Genomic DNA, 21,234 nt, shown 5'->3' on the forward strand with positions numbered 1-21,234 from the left:
GGGACTGATGGGAAGAAAGATGAAACTGGTGTGACTTTGGAATAAAGGACGTCTGTCCATGTTTGTTGCAGTAACGGTCCACAAGCAGTAACGCAAAATACAAGTAGCAACAATACAAGCAGTAACAATACAAGCAGTAACATAATAGGAGGAGCAACAAAGAATATTTAAAGAAAATTCTTTTTTTTGTTTGCTTTGGGGCCATTTTCTTCGGATTAAGGATATCGATTGTCTTCGTTTTTTTTTAAAAGCGTTCCCCGTTTTACATAACTATCATTCCCGCACCGCATTTTAGAGCCTAAATCTTTTGTTTCATTCTTGTCTCTCCTGTCCTCTGATGGGCAGTATGTAGTACATGTGTATTCACGTGAATATAGCAACAAGGCCCAAATTGAACAAGACGTACTCCATAAAGTGCCAGTAAGATATTCCCTCAAATCAATTGCTCAATCATGTGAAAGAAAAAGAAAAGAAAAACAGCCCATCACGAACCCAAGATCCACTTGCCATAGAAGATCTTACTAGAAACCCATTTTTGAGATTATTAATATAGAATGACAACACAAAGAAAGTATTTTCACCACCAAATCACCACTATCCACCCCTAGCATCGATACCGGGGATAATTACTCCCTTGCAACACCCAGTCTTCCTCCTACCAGCTCTCATCAAAACGAACAGTCCAGTTGGCACTGCAACCTTCATTCCCTCCACCTCAATCTCACTTGCGGCACATAGCTGCAACCTCGAGCAGAGACCGAATTGAACAGATCTCATGAAAAGCTCCTTGTCTTCGAAGATCTTGAGAGTCGGGTCGAACACACAGGCCTCTGCGAATGCCAAGGTATCACCCGTCAATTTGAGATCGGGCATAGCGAAGTGTCTTCCAGTGTGAAATTGCCCAGTGGTGACGGTGGTGTTTCCCAAAGATACGGTGTAGGTACTGTTTGCGAGGTCGTAGCTGATTTTTTCCCAGGGTTGGTTGGACTGACCGATGATGGTGAAGTTGTAGGTGCCTCTGTTATCGAATCCCCAGATTGTGTATGGATCGGGCTCCATCATCATCTCAAACCCGTCCCCTCCCTTGATGTCACCAAACTTCAACATCCTAGCTGGCTCCCCAGGAGTAACGTCAAGATACACTCGAGTGTCATGCCCCTTGCAAACATTTTTGAAGCCCGCCCTCCATGCAATACGGCCCGAGACGAAAGGGGAAACGAATTGAATAAGGGACGAGAAAATATAGAGCAGAACGAGAAGGCAGTAGATCATCCAGAAGAACCAGACTTTGATGAGGTGCTTGCAGTCGTGAAACGACTTGAGGAAAGGCCATAAAACAATGGCGTTGATAAACATGAGGAAGGCTCCCATGATAACGAGCCCAGCGAAGTGTCCTTGCATTGCTGGGTTATTGAGGACATAGCGAGGATTGTAGAAGGGATTGACGGTGCGTTCGATGTAGAGGACATGCCACCAGATGACGAAGGGATTGACCCCGAAAAAGAAGATCTTAGCCCACATATTTACTTGTGAGAAGGGATGGTTGTGAGAAAGGACGGTTGTGAGAAAGAATGGTTGTGAGGAAGGATGGCTATGAGGGAGGATGGCTGTGAGGAAGGATGAATTGGATTCTCGTAGAGGGTCTTCTAGATGAAGGAGGATGATTATCGGTGATGATTTTGGATGAAGAAGCACGAGTGAGGAGGGGTAATTAGAAGGAGCAGGTGAGCCGTAGCAGTATCACATTCTCAGGCCATGGTAATAAACAGCACAATGTATAAATGTATAAATGTATATACAATGTGTACATGTAGGTTCAATACAAGCTTCACTAGCGCCTTCTGTTAACCCTGCTGTATCTGGCTAAAGCTAAAAGTGAGCCCCCCGAGCTTCAAAGGTATTCCAGTCGCTCAGCAGTCTCCAAGGCAACATAAAATATAGAATGAATATATTAATACATTTTTTAAGCACGACAGGAAGCTTCATCCTAAACCACACCTGCTATCACAACATCAACTTCATGTTCTATCACTCGCATTGTAGACTTGACTATGGGTTAGGTTTATATCACGTGCTATGCCCTAGTGAGATATTATCCTATGTCCTACTAGCACAGTAGCATCGATTCCTATAAAAATTTCTTTCAATAAATCTCATACCGCCTTCCTCAGGCCTTTCTAAGCTTTAACTAGTTCAAACCTGAAGTATCACATGGTGATGATAATTCCCGCCTTTGATCAAAATCAATTAATTATAAGTGATGTGCATGCTAATAATTAATTTCTTGGAGCTTACTAAAGTACGGGGCTTGGCATTTCCGAACACTAAGAGCCTTCGAATTTCCACACTAGAGCAGAGTAACAGAGTTACAGTCGTTCAATGTCGCTTGACGAATACTGCCAGTTGACGAACAGGGGACTTTGGCCTAGTAGACTGAGGGTCTCGCAGCTTGGCTGTTACTTGATGTTTTTTCCATACTTGGAATCCCTGTTCGTCAAGTAGCAGTATTCGTTAAGAGACGGTGAACGACTGTAGTAATAATATGAATCAGATGATTAGAAGATCCTGTCAGGCATAAGGAACCTGTCACCCAACAACCCAAGAGATCTATGAGTATAGGTAACTCCCGACCTATCGGTCCTAGACCTCGGGTCTCGCCTTTTCTTCTCGAGCTTGTCCTAATATCTATATCCAGGACCGGATGATGGAAACCAATACAATGTCTTCTTTTCGCATGAAACGCCTTGGTAGGACAAAGGATCGCCGTTGTGAAAGAATACCAATAAGGGTATCACAATCTCCAATTGAGATCACAATATCTCACTCGACAGTTCTCGTTCAGAGCAACATGAAGAGAAAGAACGACTATCGGCGAGGGCCGTCTCGAGAATTAATGCGCCTTTGGAGTAAGCTTCTTATCTAATATAATATCGATCGACTCGATCTTCTTCTTATCAGCGTAGGGCAAAGATCTACCATGCAGGAAAGCACAAGAGCTCCCCACACACACCCTCTTTTTTTAAAAAAAAAAAAAGTTGAAAACAATATCAGGAACAGCTGAAACTTACCCATCATTCAAAACTAGCACACACCAAAACGAGCGAGATGGTTTAGAAGACTGAAGAGACGACCCTCATGATCGGCGAGTTTAAAATCTCTCGGATCAGAGTCCCCAGCACGCGCAGCGCACGGTTCCACTTCCTGCTCCCTATTGGCAGGCCTCCTGATCTGATGGTATGGGTAGAGTTTGCTAGTTCAAGTACGTGTCTCGAGTCTCGACTCTTTACTCTAGATTTTGAAACTGAGGTCTTGGAAGTGGTACGTAACCTCCGTCTTGGTATCATTGGCACTGGCTTGGCTGTTGGGATTAATTGCTTGGGCGCCAAGCTATCTGCTCTAGCTAGAAGATTACATATTCTGTGAGAGGAAAGTTTTGATGTGGTAGCTGGTGCACGCGCTGCAAAGTCAAAAGAGATTAACCGGGAAAGGGGAGGTGGGTACACTGCAGATTCTTATGTGAGGATGCATGCATTGCATGGAAAGTGATCTTTTCACTGACAGCCAAGCATATTAATCGGTATTCACATTCAAATTCATTGATAGCATCGTCAATATAAGGTTTTTTTTGAGAGCCCGAAGATAGTACTCTACGTCCTGAGGTTCTCAAAATTAAGTGCTTGAGGTGAAATGCGAGTACGCGTGGATACACCTTAGTATTAACATGCTCCACAAACCTAGGCGTACCGAGCATGAGATATCACTCGCCATGGGCTCTCCGTTTCCTAAACAGGAAACGTACCTGCTGTTCAGTACACCATTACAATCATGGAACTTTGCGGCTGAAGTCAATATCAAGGGCGCCAGAGCGTACCGGGATTACAAGCTATCCCACGTTTATACTTATTCTCTAATATGCATATACCCGAGTCGACTAATCAATTCTGTGGCAGGAGAACCAGTTTTCTGAGATCAATAATCAAGATAGTATAGTTTAGGAAGGTAGGTCTGCATGTCAAATCCCGGGCCGAGTCGACTTAGGTTCCGAGTGATACCCGTGGGCGGTAATTCGGATGCGAAGTGATGCCATATGCTAAATACATATTTAGTCCGAATATCGAGAGAGACCATGCCATTTTCTCTGAATATGGGGAGAGTAGCCATATTTTTGTATTGGTCAGGATTTAGATATAGGGCTGGCCGGCACGGGCTAAAGAAAAAAAAATAAGGTTTGAAAGGGGGATCTGTCACTAAAGAGAATAGGGTTCAAATGACATCATGAGAGCTTACCTGTCCTCCACATCTCTTCATCTTGATCCTTCTATTCGGTACTCCGTCTTCACTGATCAATTTTTCTCCATAAAAGCAAAGCTCCGCCATCATAATACCTCCTCTGGGCCACGGAACCAGGATGATAACCGAAAATAACAAAATAGCGCACCTGTAGCAAGAACCGTACATGGAATACTGCCCGCGGCTAAGAAATAATGCCCGAACCTCCGACCAAGTCAAGCTCAAACCCGTGGTGGTGCACTTAAGGTGTGAGAATTTGACGTGTACTTAACCCTGGTTGACATCCCAGGTGATGCAGGGTTTTGTTGTCACAGGCTATCACTCGTTGAGATCATCTGGTAGGTTCGATAGTTCACTTGACTTGCACACCTGACGTCTCTTTGTATCTCCGGAATCCTTAAACTTTTGCAGAGCTAGAGAAACGAACTCTACACGAGACTAACATACATTTTATATTCAGTTGCCTACCGCGCGCGCGCGGAGATACTGATCATCCCCAAAATGTTTCACAGAAACTGTCGTCCAGCACCTAACCGATACACCCAATCTCCTTCAGTCCATCCTTGCATGCCCCAATATTGGCTAGCCCGTCCGTTTTGGGGCATCATCCGCTATGCGGAATGACGGATGCAGGGACTTTTTGTGTGAAGGCCTAGGGATCTACAACCTTTATGTCAATTCAGTAATTGGCGGTAGATACCGCGCCAGAGGTGTTCACTCGCCATACAGCCACATGTGGAGGATGACAGATGCTTGAGAACCCACCTGCGAGGGGGAGGGAGGGTTTGACCAGTGAATGGTTATTCCAAACCCAACTTTCCCCGTTCGCAAGGGTTCCCCCTCCCCAAAGAGAATACTAGCACATAGAGACTATGATGTCTCATGGATCCAATCGGGATTCCGACCAAACCCCGACGATTTGGATATTAAGAATTTCGAAAAGTCTAGAAATGCGGTTTTTTTTTCCCCCTCTCTTCTCTCGCAGTACAAGGGAGTTCCCTACTGTCTCAAACACAAGGTAAGATCTCCCGATCTTCACAACTCGCCTTGGTACTGCTCGAAATCGTTAGTGAGTGTCCAATGGTCTGTGCGGCTGGCCTTGGGAGGCTGCGCCACATGCCCAGGAGATTACGCGTAATGTAATGTGCCGATATGCGGAAGGGCCCGTGTTTGGATTGGGGTGAGGGTTTGTTAAGCATATCTATTTGTCGCATCTCTGGATATTCTCCTGTTTGGGGGTGGTTGGGGATTGGTGTCGAGACGATGTGATGTGTATGAATGTTGAGGAGAGGAAAGTCCCAGCCAGAGTAATCAATTATGGTGCTTGTGCAGGAATCGGGCACCCAGGTCAGCACTCCATGTCGAAATTGGTCAATGATGGACATATGTAGTTGAAGTACCTGCAGGTTAGACTATTCTACAGGCACATATAGTTGGGATCATGGGGCATTTTGCTTTCCCGTGCAATGTGAAATGCGCAATCGTGAACTGTCGCTAGCTGCAAGGCTATTCAATTATGATCATTGCCAGAACACTTTGCTCCAATCCACTCATGCGCACTGAAAAAAGCGGTCCAATTGCGATCTTTTTCCACAAGATTATGTTTTAATTGCCTATTACCTGTGCGACTAATAAATGCAATACTTGAAGGAAAAAAAACAAAAGAAAGAAAAGTTTGTCACAGAAAGACAAAGTCAGCCGTAAAAAATGTTCTATCCCCCAGCCCATCCATCCATCCCAATAAGCAGCAGCACCCTCGGGGCTATTCTCAAACGAAACCCAGTCCGTAAAGAATGAACCAGCAAGCAAGCATAAAAAAAAAAAAAAGAGTAATCCGGAAAAAGCACTAAACTCCGCCACCACCATGACCGTCTCCGTCACCCCCCTTCCATAGCCCAACTTTCATCTAGTCCGAGACATTAAGGCGTTAGGTATTGCGGGCGAAACTAGAAACAGCACTCTAAACAGTCGCAACAAGCGTCGCAAGCACAACAACAACAGATACCAGCGAGTCTATCATGTAAAAGTCAGTACTAGATTCTTCATCGAAGTCTTCAAAGCTTATAGCAGGCGTCCTTACAGTCCAGTTATTAAACCGCCGTTACCGCCACTGTTACCCTTCTGCTCAGGAGGGGGCTGCTGGTATTGCATTTGCTGTTACACATCGTTAGCATCACATGATCAAACATCGTGGGATAGAGTTCGTGGGGAATGAATTACCTGTGGAGGGTATCCACCCTGCTGAGGATATCCGCCCTGCTGAGGAGGGTATTGGCCATAGGCGGCCTGAGGAGGGTACTGGGGCTGGCCACCAGGAGGTCCGTAGTATTCTTGAGATGCCATTGCGAATATAGGTAGTTGTAGTTAGGTAGTTGTAGTTAGGTAGTTGTAGTTAGGTAGTTGTAGTTAGATTGTGATGAGAAGAACTGAACTGCTTGACGAAGTGTGTGTCTGAGGACGAGAGGAAAGGTGGAGGTAGTTGTTATATAGAAGGACCGAAGATCGAATTGCGTGGTCTGACTTATGTGATATGCAGCAGGAGTGATAGAGCTAGTGGAATGACTTTCAGAAAAAAAGAGAACAAAGGGTAACTACAGGCCCATCTAAATACTCCCACCACCCTGCCCTACCCAAAATTTCAATTCCCAGCAACAAAAAAGAATTGGCAAGCAGGCCCCCAGAAATCGAAGAAAACGCTAGTAGTGTGTGCAGCCCAACCAGCCAACAAGTAAAACCCCTCGAGTCTCAGCTTCCCTAGTAAGGTGTGCAGTAAGGAATCGTGTGCTCGCGCGCATACCACACACTCCCCCAATAATGACGTCCCTCCCATGCCAAATCGTGGCGGTGTATCAACCTAACCCATTCATTAATTTACCTGCATCCAGCAACTCAAGTGTGTGTGTGTGTGGGGGGGGGAGGGGGAGGTTTTAGGTGGTTTTGGTGGAAGACAGATCCAGTGGACAGCGGTCTTCGGAAAAGCGCGAAATCACCAACCCACCCGGGTGATTCGGAATGTCTTCTCAAAAGCTTAGCTCTGACGCCAGGCTGTCTTGGAGTGCCGGGTTGCCGGGGGGCAGTGGAGGGGTGGCCGCGTGGATCGCAGCAGCAGCTCGGAGAAACGGCTTGTTGGGGAAAACCAGGGTATGTGTGTGGCTGAATCACGTGAAAGAGGCGCACCAAGGACCAATACCCGATCTTGGGGTTGGGGCTTCGGCCAGATAAGCGACGGGCTTGGCAACGGATATGATGGGATCGAGGGCTTTGTGAGACGTCACGTCAAGCGCTCAGAACTGCACGAAACATGTTGATGAGATCAGGACGAGTGGCTGTGAGAGTGGGAGCAGGGAGGAGGTTCTTCTCGGTGTCGGCGAGGAGGTGGGAGGTGCTGTCGACGGATGAGCTGCCGGAGAGGGTGCATCCGCTGTACTCGAGTGAGTGGTTTCTCTCTGCTACCAATCTACTGCTATTATTGGTGCTGTTGTTAGTAGGGTAGCAGCAATAGGACTTCTGCGCTATTATTGCTATCGTTACTACTATTGCTATTCTAATATGCAGTGGCTGCCATTGATACTACTATTACTGCTAGATATGTATAACTAATACCCTATCACCAGCACCAGAATCTCCTGCCGCTACGTCAAAGCTATGGAACCTCACATGGCCTAAAGAACCACGCAATATCCTACTCATAAAAAAGCCGAACGTCCCCTTTGTCCGCACAGCACTGATAGAACTCGCCAAGTAGGTACAGAAACCCCTCCATCGCATAGTAACCTGCTGGTCCATAGTAGTAATAATGGTCTAATTACAATCCCCGTAATAAAAGACATATAAAGAGCACTTACCCCAAGACCAATATAATTTTGGAGCCTGCAGTCGCTCACTCCATCCACCACGAATTCTCATTCCCTGTATATACTCTCCCACCTTCCCCTGCATCTACGCCCTTCCCCTACACGCAAAGTACCTACCCTCGCACTCCTGTGCCCACCGCGCTGCAGAAACCCCAAAAGGCTTCCTTGACATCACCCTCCGGCGACCTCATAAACCCCTACCACACCAAGACCGACCTCCTTGTCACTCTCGGCGGTGATGGAACAATTCTGCATGCCGCGTCGCTCTTCTCGACCTCGCGACAGGTGCCACCTGTGCTCAGCTTCGCCATGGGGACACTTGGTTTCCTCGGTGAGTGGCGGTGGAACGAGTTTGTTGAGGCTGTGAGAGTGGTGTTCGAGGGCGCTGGAAGAGTGCTAAGAAGGGAAAGGTTAAAAGTTGGCGTGTATGATCGGGATGGGAAGAGGGTCGGTGGTGATTGGGGTGAGGTTCAGGGGATCGGCGGTGAGTGCTTTTCTGTGATGCTATTTTTGGTTGGGTTAGGGTTGTGCTGACAGGCCATGATGGACTAGATGCGCATGCGATGAATGAGGTTAATATTCATCGTGGTAAAGACCCACATCTGGCCATTGTAGAGGTGTTTGTAGATGGCCGGTTCCTGACCGAGGGCGTGGTATGTTTGTTCCTGAATTTGCTGTCTTTTTGATCATTTCCCTGTCGAATATCAGCACAACTATTTTCTAATACTGACATCCTATCTAGGCCGATGGTATGATCATCTCAACGCCCACGGGCTCCACTGCCTACTCGCTGTCATCTGGCGGCTCCATCATCCATCCTTCGGTCTCCTCGCTCCTCATCACGCCCATCTGCCCCCGATCTCTCTCCTTCCGCCCACTTGTCCTGCCAGCCGACTCCGTGCTCACACTGAAGTTGAGCGAGCGGAATCGCTCGGATGAGGTCGAGGTTAACGTAGATGGACGACGATGGGGAGGAATCGGAAGGGGTGAAGAGATTAGGGTGTGGAGCGAGGAGATGAAGAAGGAGGGCGGGTGGGGTGGAATTCCGTGTGTGAGGGGTGGGAAGGGGGGCGGGGATGATGGGTGGGTTGGTGGGCTGAACGGCCTTCTGAAGTTTAATCACCCGTTTGGCGAGGATGAGTAGGGCGACAGGTAGTTTAGTTGGACTAGTATTTTTCTTTGCTTTTGATATCGTGTACATACTCTACTCCAATTGCCTTACCCGGGATGCTGCCTGTCTTGTTGCACAGTCTATGATCCTGGTAACAGAGAGCCTCCGAGACAAAGATCCTAAACCAGCTGAACCCGCGGTGATCTCTCCGGGTGTAACAGACTTTATCCCTAGATACATGTATGTAGCCTGAGTCCTAGTGCAGCTTTACACTCTCAGAACCTTAATCAAGTTGGCGTTCTGGATTTATGATCGATCTGGGTCGCCGAGCATGGATGCTGTGGAGCTGCAAGGATTCGGATATGTACCGTATTAGTGTGGATGTCAGAATGCTTTTTTCTAGAACGCTTCCCTTTTTGGCCTCCTCTAATAATTCACCGAATTAGTAATCGTAGATCAGCATTTCTTGAAATGTTAGCTTCTATATCAAATAAATGCTCAATTGATGTTTTCAAACTCTCTGTTGGTATAATACATGTAGGTTTAAGGCTCGGATATGTCAAGTGTCGCCAACCCTTAGTAACTTCCTTTGGCACAGACCTCCTGCGGCCCATATTCACGCTATTTTCCTAGTTGTCGTAAACTTTATAATGTATATTCCAGGTGGGCTCCCGCCTTTCAGTGATGAGTCCACGTTTATGTTTTTGCAATGTACCCCGCAAGAAACCATTCCTTATGTCAGCTCGTAGAATATATACCATCTCTTCCCCGCATTTCTCTTTCTCTTCTTCTTCTTCCTCTCTTCATATTCGAAAACATCTGCGGCTCTCCTATGGTCTGCCTCAGAAACCTCTTCATATAATTTCTTCCTTCTCATCGGTGGGGTCTTCTCCCAGTTATTTATTCAACCCTTTTAAAACATAAATTCCCATGTCTCCAGCTCCTCCCCCCGCTCCTCCACGAAACAATCCATCCATTCTTCCCAGAAGACATGGCCCGGGAATTTTATTCCCGAGCGGTCTTTTCTATCTGGGAAGTCTGGCTGGGGGGCCAGCAACATCTCGTTTCCTTTCTTCGGGGTTCGTAGGGAGTATTTTTTACTCCCGAGCGGCCTTTTCATCAGGGCAAGGAGTTGCTCATCTAACACCATTTTCCTGCTTCTCCTGGAACTGGGCATAGGGGATAATAGTAATATATTCCCCAACGCTCTTTTCCATGGCAGTGACTCTGGTAGCAGAGTAGCTCCCGTTCCCTCCTTTTCTATTTTTTGTTTTCTTTTCCGGGAGAAAAGTCCTGGGAAAGTTAAACAAAATTGAGGACGATCTCAATGGTTGTGAGTATTTCTTTCTTTGCTGCTGCATCAATTGTTTAATTAGCTATGGTTGAATATTGCTGATAATCGAAATAGCTCTATTTTATTGTTTTCTAGCTGTCTCCAGGTTGGTCTTCCCTTATCTATTTACCACCTCCCCTTTTTCTTTGCTGTAATGAACTTGCACTGACGTATAATTTATTTTGGGTATCAGCGATGGCACAATGGATACACACAACATTGTTGTGGTGTTTTTTTTCGTAAGTGGTAGCCTCCCCCATGTTCTTTGATTCTTGTATTGACGATTGATCATTTGCGAAGATAGGCCCCAGGATTTATCTTCGGTGGCGAGTCCAAAACTGTAAGGGAGACATGAGTTGTCTACCACCTCGTTCAAACCAGGGCCAGGCAATGGCACCGCGCTGGGGGTTCAGGTGGCAGAGGTGGTGTGAGGGATAGAGAGTGGGCCGTCTTCCGTGTTGGCCATTTCCTCTTTGAAATGTGCTATCAGCATATATCTGTGAGTATTCCATCGTTTCCTTTTTATTTTACCCTTTCAGGAGGTCATAATAGCTGATAAAGTTATCTAGGATGTGAGTATCTTTATCCATGCCTCCATAGCAAATCTTTATACTGAGAATTTTTCCTTTTTAGAGAATGGAAAAGTATGGATATATTTGGTGTTTGTAAGTCTTTCTCCTCTCTAGAATGTCAAGTTAGCAATATTGACGGAATTTGTAGGTCGTTTCGAACGGCCTGGGACCCAATTTGAGTTGGCATTATATTGGAGGGAGGGAGGAACAGGGGGAGATTCTTCGCCTGTGGGTATGTTATATCCATTATTCTAACTCGGAAGCCGTTCTAACTTTCATATGCTTTAATAAGAGTGGGTTTGACGCTAAGTCTTTGTAAGGGAGACTTGAGTTGTCTTCGGCAATGTAAAAGTAAGTGTACCTATTCTGTCATTCATTTATTTATTCACTCCTTCGTCTAGAAAACTCAACATCCGATTTAAATTAGTAACTGATAAGGAATGTATAATTTAGGCTGTATCAGTATTATTGAGGCCCATATTAGATCTCTAGCAGGTAGGCATCACTATATTCGCACCTTGGTTCTGAGTTCTAATCATAAGGTATCGCATTAGATCTTGCTGTGTCTGCAGGAACAGCAACCCACGATAAGAGAGTCCCGACGTTGTCAGCAACCTCAAAGGCTGTTTTTCTGGGACGGATAATATAAGGTTCGTCAATATCTCATTATTTCTCGTTTCACCTATGCATTCCTTGAGTTGAGGTTCAAGCCGAATTAGTAGCTACATGTAATTTGAATACCTAAAGTTGGTTCATATAGAGGTATATGGCATACAAAGGAGTAGGAGAAGCGCTTTAAGTATACCTTTGTTTGAAAATCTTACTAATCACGATGTGTCTTACTAGTGGTTGCTGGGTTGCAGGAGCAGCAACCAACGGATGTGAGGCGGCCTTCTTTGGTCATGCATCAAAGCATTTCGGGGGTGCTACAAGGGGATGGAAGTTACAATCCGGGTGGGGCCCGCGTGAGTTGATGGTCTATTCGTCTTTGAGGTTAAATAAGAACTAACAGTTATTCACTCACAGTAGTACGTTGGATTGTCTTGCCCCCTGCCTGAGGGCAGCCGTTAATGATTGTGCCGGCCCCTCTCCAGCTGCTGCGGTGAGCAGTGGTGAGGGCCGGCTTATGTGTGATTTTGCCGTCTGCTCTGTAGGTTAGTATCACCCTGTTGAGTTTCTTAGTTAATCGAATTTTTTAACTTTACTGATACGTTTACGGAGTTAACTAGTTGGAGTCGATGATCTAGAGATCTTTCATCAAACAATACTTGTGAGTATTTCTCCATTATTCCATGTTTCATTCGAGTGGTCCTGACTTAATTTGGTTTTTCTTCTTGGTTCAGAAGCAGATGAAGTACTTGAGTTTACTCGCCAAGAGTCACAACATACCCGGTTTTGGGAAAGACCCATCCCCCTGCCCGGTGTGGGGGGGGGGGGGGGGGACAAGAGGCAGAGGAAGAGGTGAAGATCCTGTAAGGATTTGTTGCGCCATTCCATTGCTGCAAATGTAATACATTGCTCTTTAGTTCTTGTTTTCTTTTGTGGATCCAACCACTCGCTTCTACCTACATTGGGTAGTTGTGTAAAGTTTTGTAAGGGATAGCTCGGCTGCAGTCATAGATCGAGTAGCAGAGGAATGATAAGATTGATTATGTGGTGTTTCTACATTGATTTGTTCTTCAATTTGGACCTATGATGTGGCCAGTCGTTTAGATGTATGACAAGTTCGTCCACCTTATTTGTGCTGCAGATTGAATATACGAACTTTTCCCGTGCAACATCATGGTTTTTACTGTAGACAATCTCATTATTTGTAGCGTGAGCACCCTTCCTTAAAACCACCCTATGGGGTTAACTTCTATAGTGTTACTAGGCTTTTGCGAGTGATAAACTGTGACTCAGATCTTTCGATAATCACCGATCGTTAAATAATACGCGCAAGGGGCCTTAAAACCGAAGACAAAAAGGAAGGAATATAATAGGCGCATTGGCCTTGGCCGGGTTTGATGGAAGATTTCTTGTTCAAGACATATAACCACCGAAAGGTTTCAATAGGACAGCTGTCTGATCATCTCACCCACCAGGGTGTATATATATGAGGCCATCTTGCAGTTCCAGCAAGTAATTGGAAAATTAATGCTCTATCGGAGGCATAATTATGAAGTTCCATATGTTTCACGTAAATATTAGTCAGCAACCAAGTACCACATTTGTTTCTATATGCAGGGTTACGTAGGCCAAGATCAATGGCTTTGTAACGCCAGGGATGTTCAGGGACCCATCCGCGTGTGTGGGGTCGTTTATGGCACGTGTAGCCATGTGAGACCTGTTTCAACAGCTACTCGGTACCTCTCCCTAGACCATAACATCATCAACCATCTCAACCACTACGCTCTAACGCCCTCTGTACGGTCTTATCGAGTATCCAGCATTATCAACGAAATTTCCACACGAGGGCCCAGGGACAACAAAGACACAGACGATGTCGAACTTCATCCCGGGAGCTTTCCCCACAACAGCTCCGTCATCAACGACAGCTGTTTCTTTTAAGACTGCCTCCTCAGTCAGCTTATCTGATTCGGCCGCATACCCTGGCAGTGGACCTCCACCGAAAAAACGGGATAACCAAGCATATATTCAGGAGCAGATGCTCCTGCGGCGGGCCGAGTTTATCCGGCAGAAGAGGATCAGGATAAAGATTGGGTCCTGGAATGTCGCTGCGATTCAAGGATGTGAGAGGGATCTAAGTGACTGGATTGTGGATAAGAAGAGGGATATGCGTACTATTTCTTTGGCAAATTATGTTGAGGATGAGGCGGACATGGCCAACGGAGATGATGTTGGAATATATGTTATTGCGTTACAGGAGGTGGTAGATGTAACTGCTACAGAAAACTTCATAAAGTATACTGATCCAAAGATTTCCCTAAATTGGAAAGCACATGCTCAGGTATTTCTCTCGAACATGTTCTCGTTGATTGAGTTTGAAATCGTGAGGTAACTCTTTAATGCCTAGGCAGCTTTACCCAACGGATATGTATGCGTAGCATCCCCACAGCTGATCGGAGTCCTATTGCTCGTTTTCGTTTCACCCCGTCTTATGTCGGTAGTGGGGTCGGTTTCAAGCACTACAGTCGGTACCGGACTGATGGGCTATGTAGGAAATAAAGGAGGCGCCGCGGTACGATTAGTGCTCGGAGACACCCTGAGACTAGTGTTTGTGGATGTTCATCTAGCAGCCTTTGTGAACAACACCGACCGGCGGAACTGGGATGCAGCAGAAATCGTTCGACGAGCCAACTTTGAGCCAGTAGCCAAAAACTTTGTTGGTCTCGACGACGATGATGCGAGAAATGACCAAAAAAACTCCCAGCAACCTGCGGGCGAGACTATCGACAATGCCGACGTTGTTATCTGGTGTGGGGATCTCAATTATCGAATCGATCTTCCGAATGATGATATACGACGGCTGTTTTCCTCATACATGCCAAAGGATCTACCGCCAACACATGATAGCCCAGGACCATCTGTGCCTTCTACACCGGTGATGCGATCTCCACCAAGTTTTGACTTTCCTAACAACAAGAATTTCCCGCCTCCTCCCACTGAGGTACATCCAGAAGCCGGCTTAACCCTAGAAGAAACGATCGATAATATCATGCAATATGACCAGCTTCGAAAACAACAAAGGGAGTCGAAGGCTTTTGCTGGATACAAGGAGGGAAACATTAAGTTCCTTCCTACCTATAAATACGATGTCGGAACAGTCGGGGCATGGGACTCTAGTGAGAAAGCAAGAGTGCCCAGTTGGTGCGATCGCGTGTTGTGGAAGGTTAAGGGTGCCGATGGGGACCGCATCAAGGGCAGGATAAGGAGCAGAACTAGGAGTTCAAGCATTCTAACTTCTACCGGTGAAGTGATATTTGAAACAAGTGACTCTGACGAAGAAGATCTAGTCGTTTCCAGAGGCGAAACTTCAGTCCCTCACGCACCGAGCGTTAAGAAATTGCCAATATCAAGCTTCAAAACAGGCTCCGGTGAAGTCAAGCTAGAACAACTATATTATTCTTCTAGTCAGAATATTTCATCATCAGACCATAAACCAGTCGTTTCGCTGTTCGAGTTGACGTTCCCGTCCGTTATTTCCGACCTCAGGACAAAAACCCACGCAGATGTAGCACGGGAGGTTGATAAGGTCGAGAATGAGCGGCGACCAATCGTAACAGTGATTGTCGATCCTGTGGAGAACCAAGAGTATGAGGAAGGAGTGGTAGACTTTGGACGTGTCAGGCTCGGCCAAAATATAAGCCGATCCATCACCATTGCAAATACTGGAGCAACAGAGGCCGCAGTAAGATTTGTTGGAAAACCATCAGCAGACGACGGGGCTGCAGAGACACCAACAGCATGGTTGAAAGAGGAAAAGGTTTTCAAGGATTGGTTGTTAGTGGATTTCTCTGATGGCGGAAAAGAAATGAAGGGGGGAGGTGTACAATTGCAGCCCGGCGACACGTGCTCTATAACTTTGTCACTCCTAATTGAGAAATTGGAGGATGTTAGGAATCTGAACGAAGGAAAGGAAACTCTCATGGATGTTCTTGTATTGCGGGTTGATGGGGGCAGAGATGTTTTCTTGCCACTAGGTGGGGAGTGGGTTCAAACTGGCTATGGGAGAAGCTTGTCCGAGCTTATCAAAGTTCCTGAAGGAGCTGGTGGAATAAGAGGCTGGATCGAATCTGGATCTAAAGGCGAAGTGTTATATTCGGCTCCAAGGGAGCTCTATAAGATGACCGAATTCTTATTGAGTCATATGCGAGACATTGCCGTCGGCGACGGAAGATGGTACTCAGAACCCGGATGGCCTTTTGTAGAGGAGACTTGGGGCCTCAATAAGGAGAAGAGGCAAATGCTCAACACCGGTGTCTGGGAATGCCTTGATAGAGACTTGGATCTTAGTAATCAGGATGCTTTACGCATTGCCCTTGAGCTAGAGGAAGATGAAGAATTTAACCCAACAGACGAAGATCTTGTCGAAGTGGTTGCGGGGGTACTTATGCAATGGCTCCGAGGTTTGAAAGAGGGTATTGTACCTGTGGAAATTTGGCAAGATATCTTCAAAGCTGGTGGTGAGAGGAAGTTAGCAGAACAGGTTTGTCTCCTTATAAATATATATATACCTCTAAGTATTTATTTGATTGTTAAATCCTGGTATCGATAGGTTCTCGATAAATTATCTTCACAATTCTCCTCCGTACACGCCAATGTATTCGTGTACCTAACCGGATTCCTCATGGATAGTATATCCACATTATTATCTCCTCGTCCTCTAGGCAGGGCACCTACGATTGTGAGAGTACCTACAGTTAACGAGAGGGAAGAGCCTCCAATGTCTCCAATGTCACCGATGTCTCCAATAACTTCTGCCGCGGCAATGGCATTTCCACTCCGAAGACCATCTAGAGAGGTTATCATCAGAAGAAGGGTACTGGAGGCGTTTGCAGATGTTATTATCCGGAGGCCATTACCTACCAAGGGAGAGAAGAAAGGAAAGGCAGACGATCAAGAAAAAACAAAAAGAGCAGCATTTTTGGAGACCTTCGTAGTGGGTGTCTAAAGTATTAGAATGTAGCGATTGAGCGCATATGCTTGTTAGACCTGTCACCTGTATCATTTTCCTTTTGTTAATGAACTTGTGCATAGGGGGAGTTTGGCTTCGGATTACTTATAGCGGATTTGGGTAACAAATACCGGGTTAGAATAAATCGCTCTTTATTTTTATGGTACTATATTGGATTAAATTTCTGGTGCTATTGAAAAGATGTAAAACACGGGGGGACCTATCTAGCCTTATGTGATGAAAATGTTTAAAGGTGGAACTGCCTTCGACCAATTCCAGAGGCAACAATAGCTAAACCTAAATGAGGATAGAGAGAAAGAATAGACCTGGTTCTCGCTGCCTCAACGCAGGACAGACTTAATTGGACGGGCTAATATACAGATTCTGGTAGAATTAATGCGAAAGTGGGTTTTCCGTGACCAGATAGTCCCATTGGCCCTTAAAGGAATTTTTGCAGTGAGCACGGACCAAGAAACCCACTCTTTTAGTTCTTTCGCAATAATTCTACCGGATACTGTATATAGCACCTGATGAAGATTGTTAACCTTGAAGAAAGAAAAAACTTGATCAGATGATGAGTATCAAAAGGGACTTATCAAATGTTGTTTTGTGCGGAGATGCCATCAACTCACCAAAGAAATACGTCGGAGCTCCATCTCATCCATCCAGTATTCTCCATTAATACTAGATATCAGAGCATCGTTGTGGGGTTTATTGTTGATGAGAGAATTAGCGAGTGAGTAGAATTAGAGGCGTCAATCTCTCGAGGTTAGAAGGGAAGCAAAGGACTTACATATCCATCCATCCTCGTAATAAAACGAGTCATGTCAGGCTTCAATGCTTAGATGCGAAGCAGATGACATGAGAGCTTTGGAGAAGAAATAAGTTGTCGGGTGTTGTTGGAAGCTAAGGTGAGTGAGTGGTGAGAGAGATCAAGGGAACCAGAAACCTAGAGAGAGGGGTGTTGAAAATTCTCTAGCACTGCTTGGTCGGCGCTGAGATACACACCCCTTGTTTACATAGTTACATGTAGGTAGGGGCAATTTCGCAAGTTGAGTTACCTTTGTAGAAATTGACTATATCTGTGGTAATTCAATAGTATGTGCATGTGCCACGCAGTGTTCAATGATAAGGTGACCGGTTAAACTAGACTCCGAATCCAGATGTTGACTAAGTTTCGGAAATGATAGACTTGAGCTTAGAACATATCTGTTCTCAGAAAGAGCATGTTTTTGGTTTGTTACAACGGACGATGAAGCAAATATAGAGGGGGAAAACGTTCCTATCTCAAGTATAGTTGCGAAAGTCATTTTCCTTTCTTAAACGTAGATTTATTTTACTTCATAGAATGTCACTCGATTGTCAATGCCAAGCTGGGATACGACACACCGAAGAGATAAGATATCATATTATGTAAGTCATAAGTACGAGAAAAGTATGATAGTGTTAAAGTGCTCATGATACACGACTAACTTCGATCTGCCTGCAGGGTGAACCACGAAGTGCAGCGAACCGCACGTTTCAACATCAAGAATACATGTACCTTCTTACTTCTATCAACATAACCGTATCTCCCAGTAATATCTAGCGCCTCCCTCCCCCAATCCTAGATCTAACAAAGTAACTACACCTTTGGCGCTACCTTTTTCATCTCCATCCTAGTCTGTCTAGCACACAGTATATTCTCCCTCCACATCCAAAATGCAGCCATCACTGCTCCTGGCCCAACTACAGCCGTGCCCACCCCCGCCAATAATGCACTTCTGATCCAGTTTGTACCGGTACCTTTATGTTTCTTCTTCTTCAAATCATTAACACTCATCGCAGCCCACAACAGACTACTGCCAAAACCCAATAGGTAATTCCACCTTGACACCTGCCCAAGCCCCTCCACCGCGGAGCTCACGGCAGTAAATGGGTGCCCAAGTCCTGCAAAGAACACCTCGTATCCAGAGGGTGAGTAAGAGCGGACGTACAGATGTACAGCCGCCGAAAGAACCCCGACAAAAACATAGGTTCTGCGAAGAATCGGAATGTCGGTACCAGGATTCAACATCTCTTTGTGGGCGTTATGCGGGATAGCTTTTGCAAATCTTCTGTGCAGAATAGCGGATGTGATTGGGAATAACTGGAATGCTACGGCGAGTGCTTGACGTCTGTCGGTAGAGAAGTTGAAGAAGGGGGCGAACATGAGCAGTGCGGGAAGACCAATTGAAATCAGGGTCGAAGGGATGATGGTGCTTGCATAGTTTCTGGGAACGACGCGGAGGTCATAGGACGCGTAGCACTGCCAGGATGTCCGAACATAGTTGAGGAAGTAATAGAGGGGTGCTACAATACCGAAACCATAGCTGGTGTATGCGATCATGAACGGTAGAGGGCTATAAATGTTAGTATGCTCATCTCCACGGAAGCGGGGATAACTAACAGATTTGCTAATGTCAAGTAGTTTCCTGCTCGCCAAGCTTCAATCGTCCATATTGTATGTATTGGGATCAACTCTGCTGCAAAGGAGATCATCTGGAGCTTCTGTGTGTGATCCAATCCCAATACACTCGGCGAAAGACTGACGATAATGCTTTTGAAAAAAGAATCCACAGCAGGGATCCCAAGATATACATCTCTAACTGAGATTGCGCCTCCACCACCCGTCACCCATTTGCCAGAACTGATAACCTCTTTGATCAGAGTGTTTGTACCATTGATGTATTTCCCTCCGCAGATGAGCAATGCAGCAGTACCCGCCAAAAACAAAAAGCCCGATGCCTTCAACGCTCGATGGCGCTTATTCGGCTTCCTCTTGATCCCCAGATTCTGATCAAAAGACATCCACCCATTTCCCGATCTTTCCGGTAGTGGAAGATAGTCGATTTTGGCAGCTCCAACCAGCAAATCAGAAGTCGTATCGAGAACGATATCGCCCACATGCTGAAGGAAGAACTTGGAGAGATATTTGTTCTTCCACCCATCAAGGACTTGTGTACGAGTTGTCGCACCTGCTGCCTTTGTAAAGGCCAGAGCACGTACTTTTCGAGAGGCGCTAGCTTCCTCGAGATAGGCAGAAAGTTGTTCAGTTGTTGGAGATATATTCTTATCGATATTTACCATTTTGTTGATACTATTGGCCAGTTCGGCTGCGGTTTCGATCGCATTATTCGCTCCTTGGCCGATGTTTGGTGTCATCTATATGCACACACACACGTTAATCCTTATGAACCTTAAAACTAAGTGAACTTATGAGGGCGAGGACTGCGGTAAGGGCACACACTTTATGGACCGAATCACCAATGCAAGTAAACCTCCCAAAGTTCCAATGCTCAAAGACATTCTCTTCTAGAACAGTCATAGTGCAATGTTGACGTCTTTTGAATACTTCAGAAAATGGAACATTCTCAGTAATCATGTTATCTCCAAAGCTATGAGAAAATTTTTCTGCATCTTCATTGGTGAAACGTGGGCAATCTGGATATATATATTTCTTGTCCATTTTCTGGAAGACAAACCAATATACTTGTCCGGTTTTTCCGACCGCGACGAGGGAACTACAACCCTCGTTGAAATTATAGATGATAGTGCCTTGATCCGTCATCCCAGGTGTCTGACCCGAAATTCCAAAGACACAGCTGAATTTGGTGAACATTCCTGATAAAGAGAACATTATCATCAGCGGCATACTCAAAACTTGGGAGAAACAAGGAGAAATTTACTTGTCTTTTCCTTGGTTGTAATAAACCCTGGCTTCACTAAATCCGCATATCTCCACATTTCTGACCTTACCACACTATGCACTCCATCCGCCCCCACGACCATACTCCCTGTAAATTCCTCTCCAGTCTTTGTAAGCACAGTCACCCCTGTTTCATAGTGCTCTATCTTCACCACTTTCGTGTTCATAATTATTTTCTCTTTTTCCTTGATATGCTCCCCCATAATTCTTAATAACGTCCTTCTATCCAAAAAGTTCGTTGGGTATCCATGCCTACACTCATATATCAGCATCTAAGTTTACACAATGAAGGTTGCTGACCTTACCTTTTCTGCAAAATTTCAAATACAGTCGATACACTAAACACCTTCCCATCCTTCGTCTGCGAAACCATCCGCAACAGCGGTTCTGTGAGTATCTCGAAATCATGATAAATACCTAATTGATCGAGGATCCGGGCGCCGTTGGGAGCAAGACTGATTGATCCACCGGATTCGGGCGAGAGTGTGGACCCAGCTTCGAGAATAAGCCAATCTATATTAGCTTTAGAGAGACTGTGGGCGAGGGTCAGTCCAGCTATAGAGCCACCGACGATTATAACTTTGAACTTTTGTGAATCGGCCATTTTTGGGTTTTCTGGAATGTAAGTTGGAGGTGAGAAAACGAGGAGGAAGGCGCAGAGTTACAGTATTAATAGGAAATAGTAAAAATCTGGAATTAATATTATCCCGGTAAAGAAGTGTGAAGCCAT

General features: G+C 45.5%; 6 protein-coding genes across 6 annotated transcripts; 3 read left to right on the forward strand and 3 right to left on the reverse strand.

Moving 5' to 3' along the window:
- Positions 1–594: 594 nt before the first annotated feature.
- H6S33_012664 (uncharacterized protein) lies at positions 595–1,521 on the reverse strand (the record flags this gene model as incomplete). Its single annotated transcript, XM_044844040.1, has 1 exon — positions 595–1,521. One exon carries the CDS (start codon positions 1,519–1,521, stop codon positions 595–597), a length of 927 nt encoding a protein of 308 aa, XP_044695313.1.
- A 4,729-nt stretch (positions 1,522–6,250) lies between these two features.
- On the reverse strand, positions 6,251–6,633 carry H6S33_012665 (uncharacterized protein; the record flags this gene model as incomplete). Its single annotated transcript, XM_044844041.1, has 3 exons — positions 6,251–6,303; positions 6,387–6,444; positions 6,511–6,633. 3 exons carry the CDS (start codon positions 6,631–6,633, stop codon positions 6,251–6,253), a joined length of 234 nt encoding a protein of 77 aa, XP_044695314.1.
- Positions 6,634–7,591: 958 nt separating this feature from the next.
- H6S33_012666 (uncharacterized protein) lies at positions 7,592–9,288 on the forward strand (the record flags this gene model as incomplete). The annotated part of the gene is made up of 5 exons (XM_044844042.1): positions 7,592–7,721; positions 7,905–8,031; positions 8,117–8,628; positions 8,697–8,797; positions 8,887–9,288. 5 exons carry the CDS (start codon positions 7,592–7,594, stop codon positions 9,286–9,288), a joined length of 1,272 nt encoding a protein of 423 aa, XP_044695315.1.
- An 897-nt stretch (positions 9,289–10,185) lies between these two features.
- Positions 10,186–12,671, forward strand: H6S33_012667 (uncharacterized protein; the record flags this gene model as incomplete). The annotated part of the gene is made up of 18 exons (XM_044844043.1): positions 10,186–10,345; positions 10,547–10,588; positions 10,664–10,694; positions 10,782–10,827; positions 10,889–10,928; positions 11,002–11,087; positions 11,150–11,160; positions 11,222–11,253; positions 11,309–11,392; positions 11,453–11,457; positions 11,645–11,655; positions 11,715–11,722; positions 11,783–11,810; positions 12,007–12,041; positions 12,104–12,125; positions 12,187–12,314; positions 12,390–12,430; positions 12,504–12,671. 18 exons carry the CDS (start codon positions 10,186–10,188, stop codon positions 12,669–12,671), a joined length of 978 nt encoding a protein of 325 aa, XP_044695316.1.
- Positions 12,672–13,642: 971 nt separating this feature from the next.
- On the forward strand, positions 13,643–16,774 carry H6S33_012668 (uncharacterized protein; the record flags this gene model as incomplete). The annotated part of the gene is made up of 3 exons (XM_044844044.1): positions 13,643–14,110; positions 14,177–16,309; positions 16,379–16,774. 3 exons carry the CDS (start codon positions 13,643–13,645, stop codon positions 16,772–16,774), a joined length of 2,997 nt encoding a protein of 998 aa, XP_044695317.1.
- Positions 16,775–18,401: 1,627 nt separating this feature from the next.
- On the reverse strand, positions 18,402–21,108 carry H6S33_012669 (uncharacterized protein; the record flags this gene model as incomplete). Its single annotated transcript, XM_044844045.1, has 5 exons — positions 18,402–19,158; positions 19,206–19,960; positions 20,046–20,419; positions 20,485–20,756; positions 20,810–21,108. The coding sequence occupies 5 exons, from the start codon at positions 21,106–21,108 to the stop codon at positions 18,402–18,404; spliced, it is 2,457 nt and encodes an 818-aa protein (XP_044695318.1).
- Between the last annotated feature and the right edge of the window lie 126 nt (positions 21,109–21,234).

This window comes from Morchella sextelata, assembly GCF_020137385.1.
Source record: "Morchella sextelata strain SCLS chromosome Unknown scls_8, whole genome shotgun sequence".
NCBI classification, from domain to species: domain Eukaryota; kingdom Fungi; phylum Ascomycota; class Pezizomycetes; order Pezizales; family Morchellaceae; genus Morchella; species Morchella sextelata.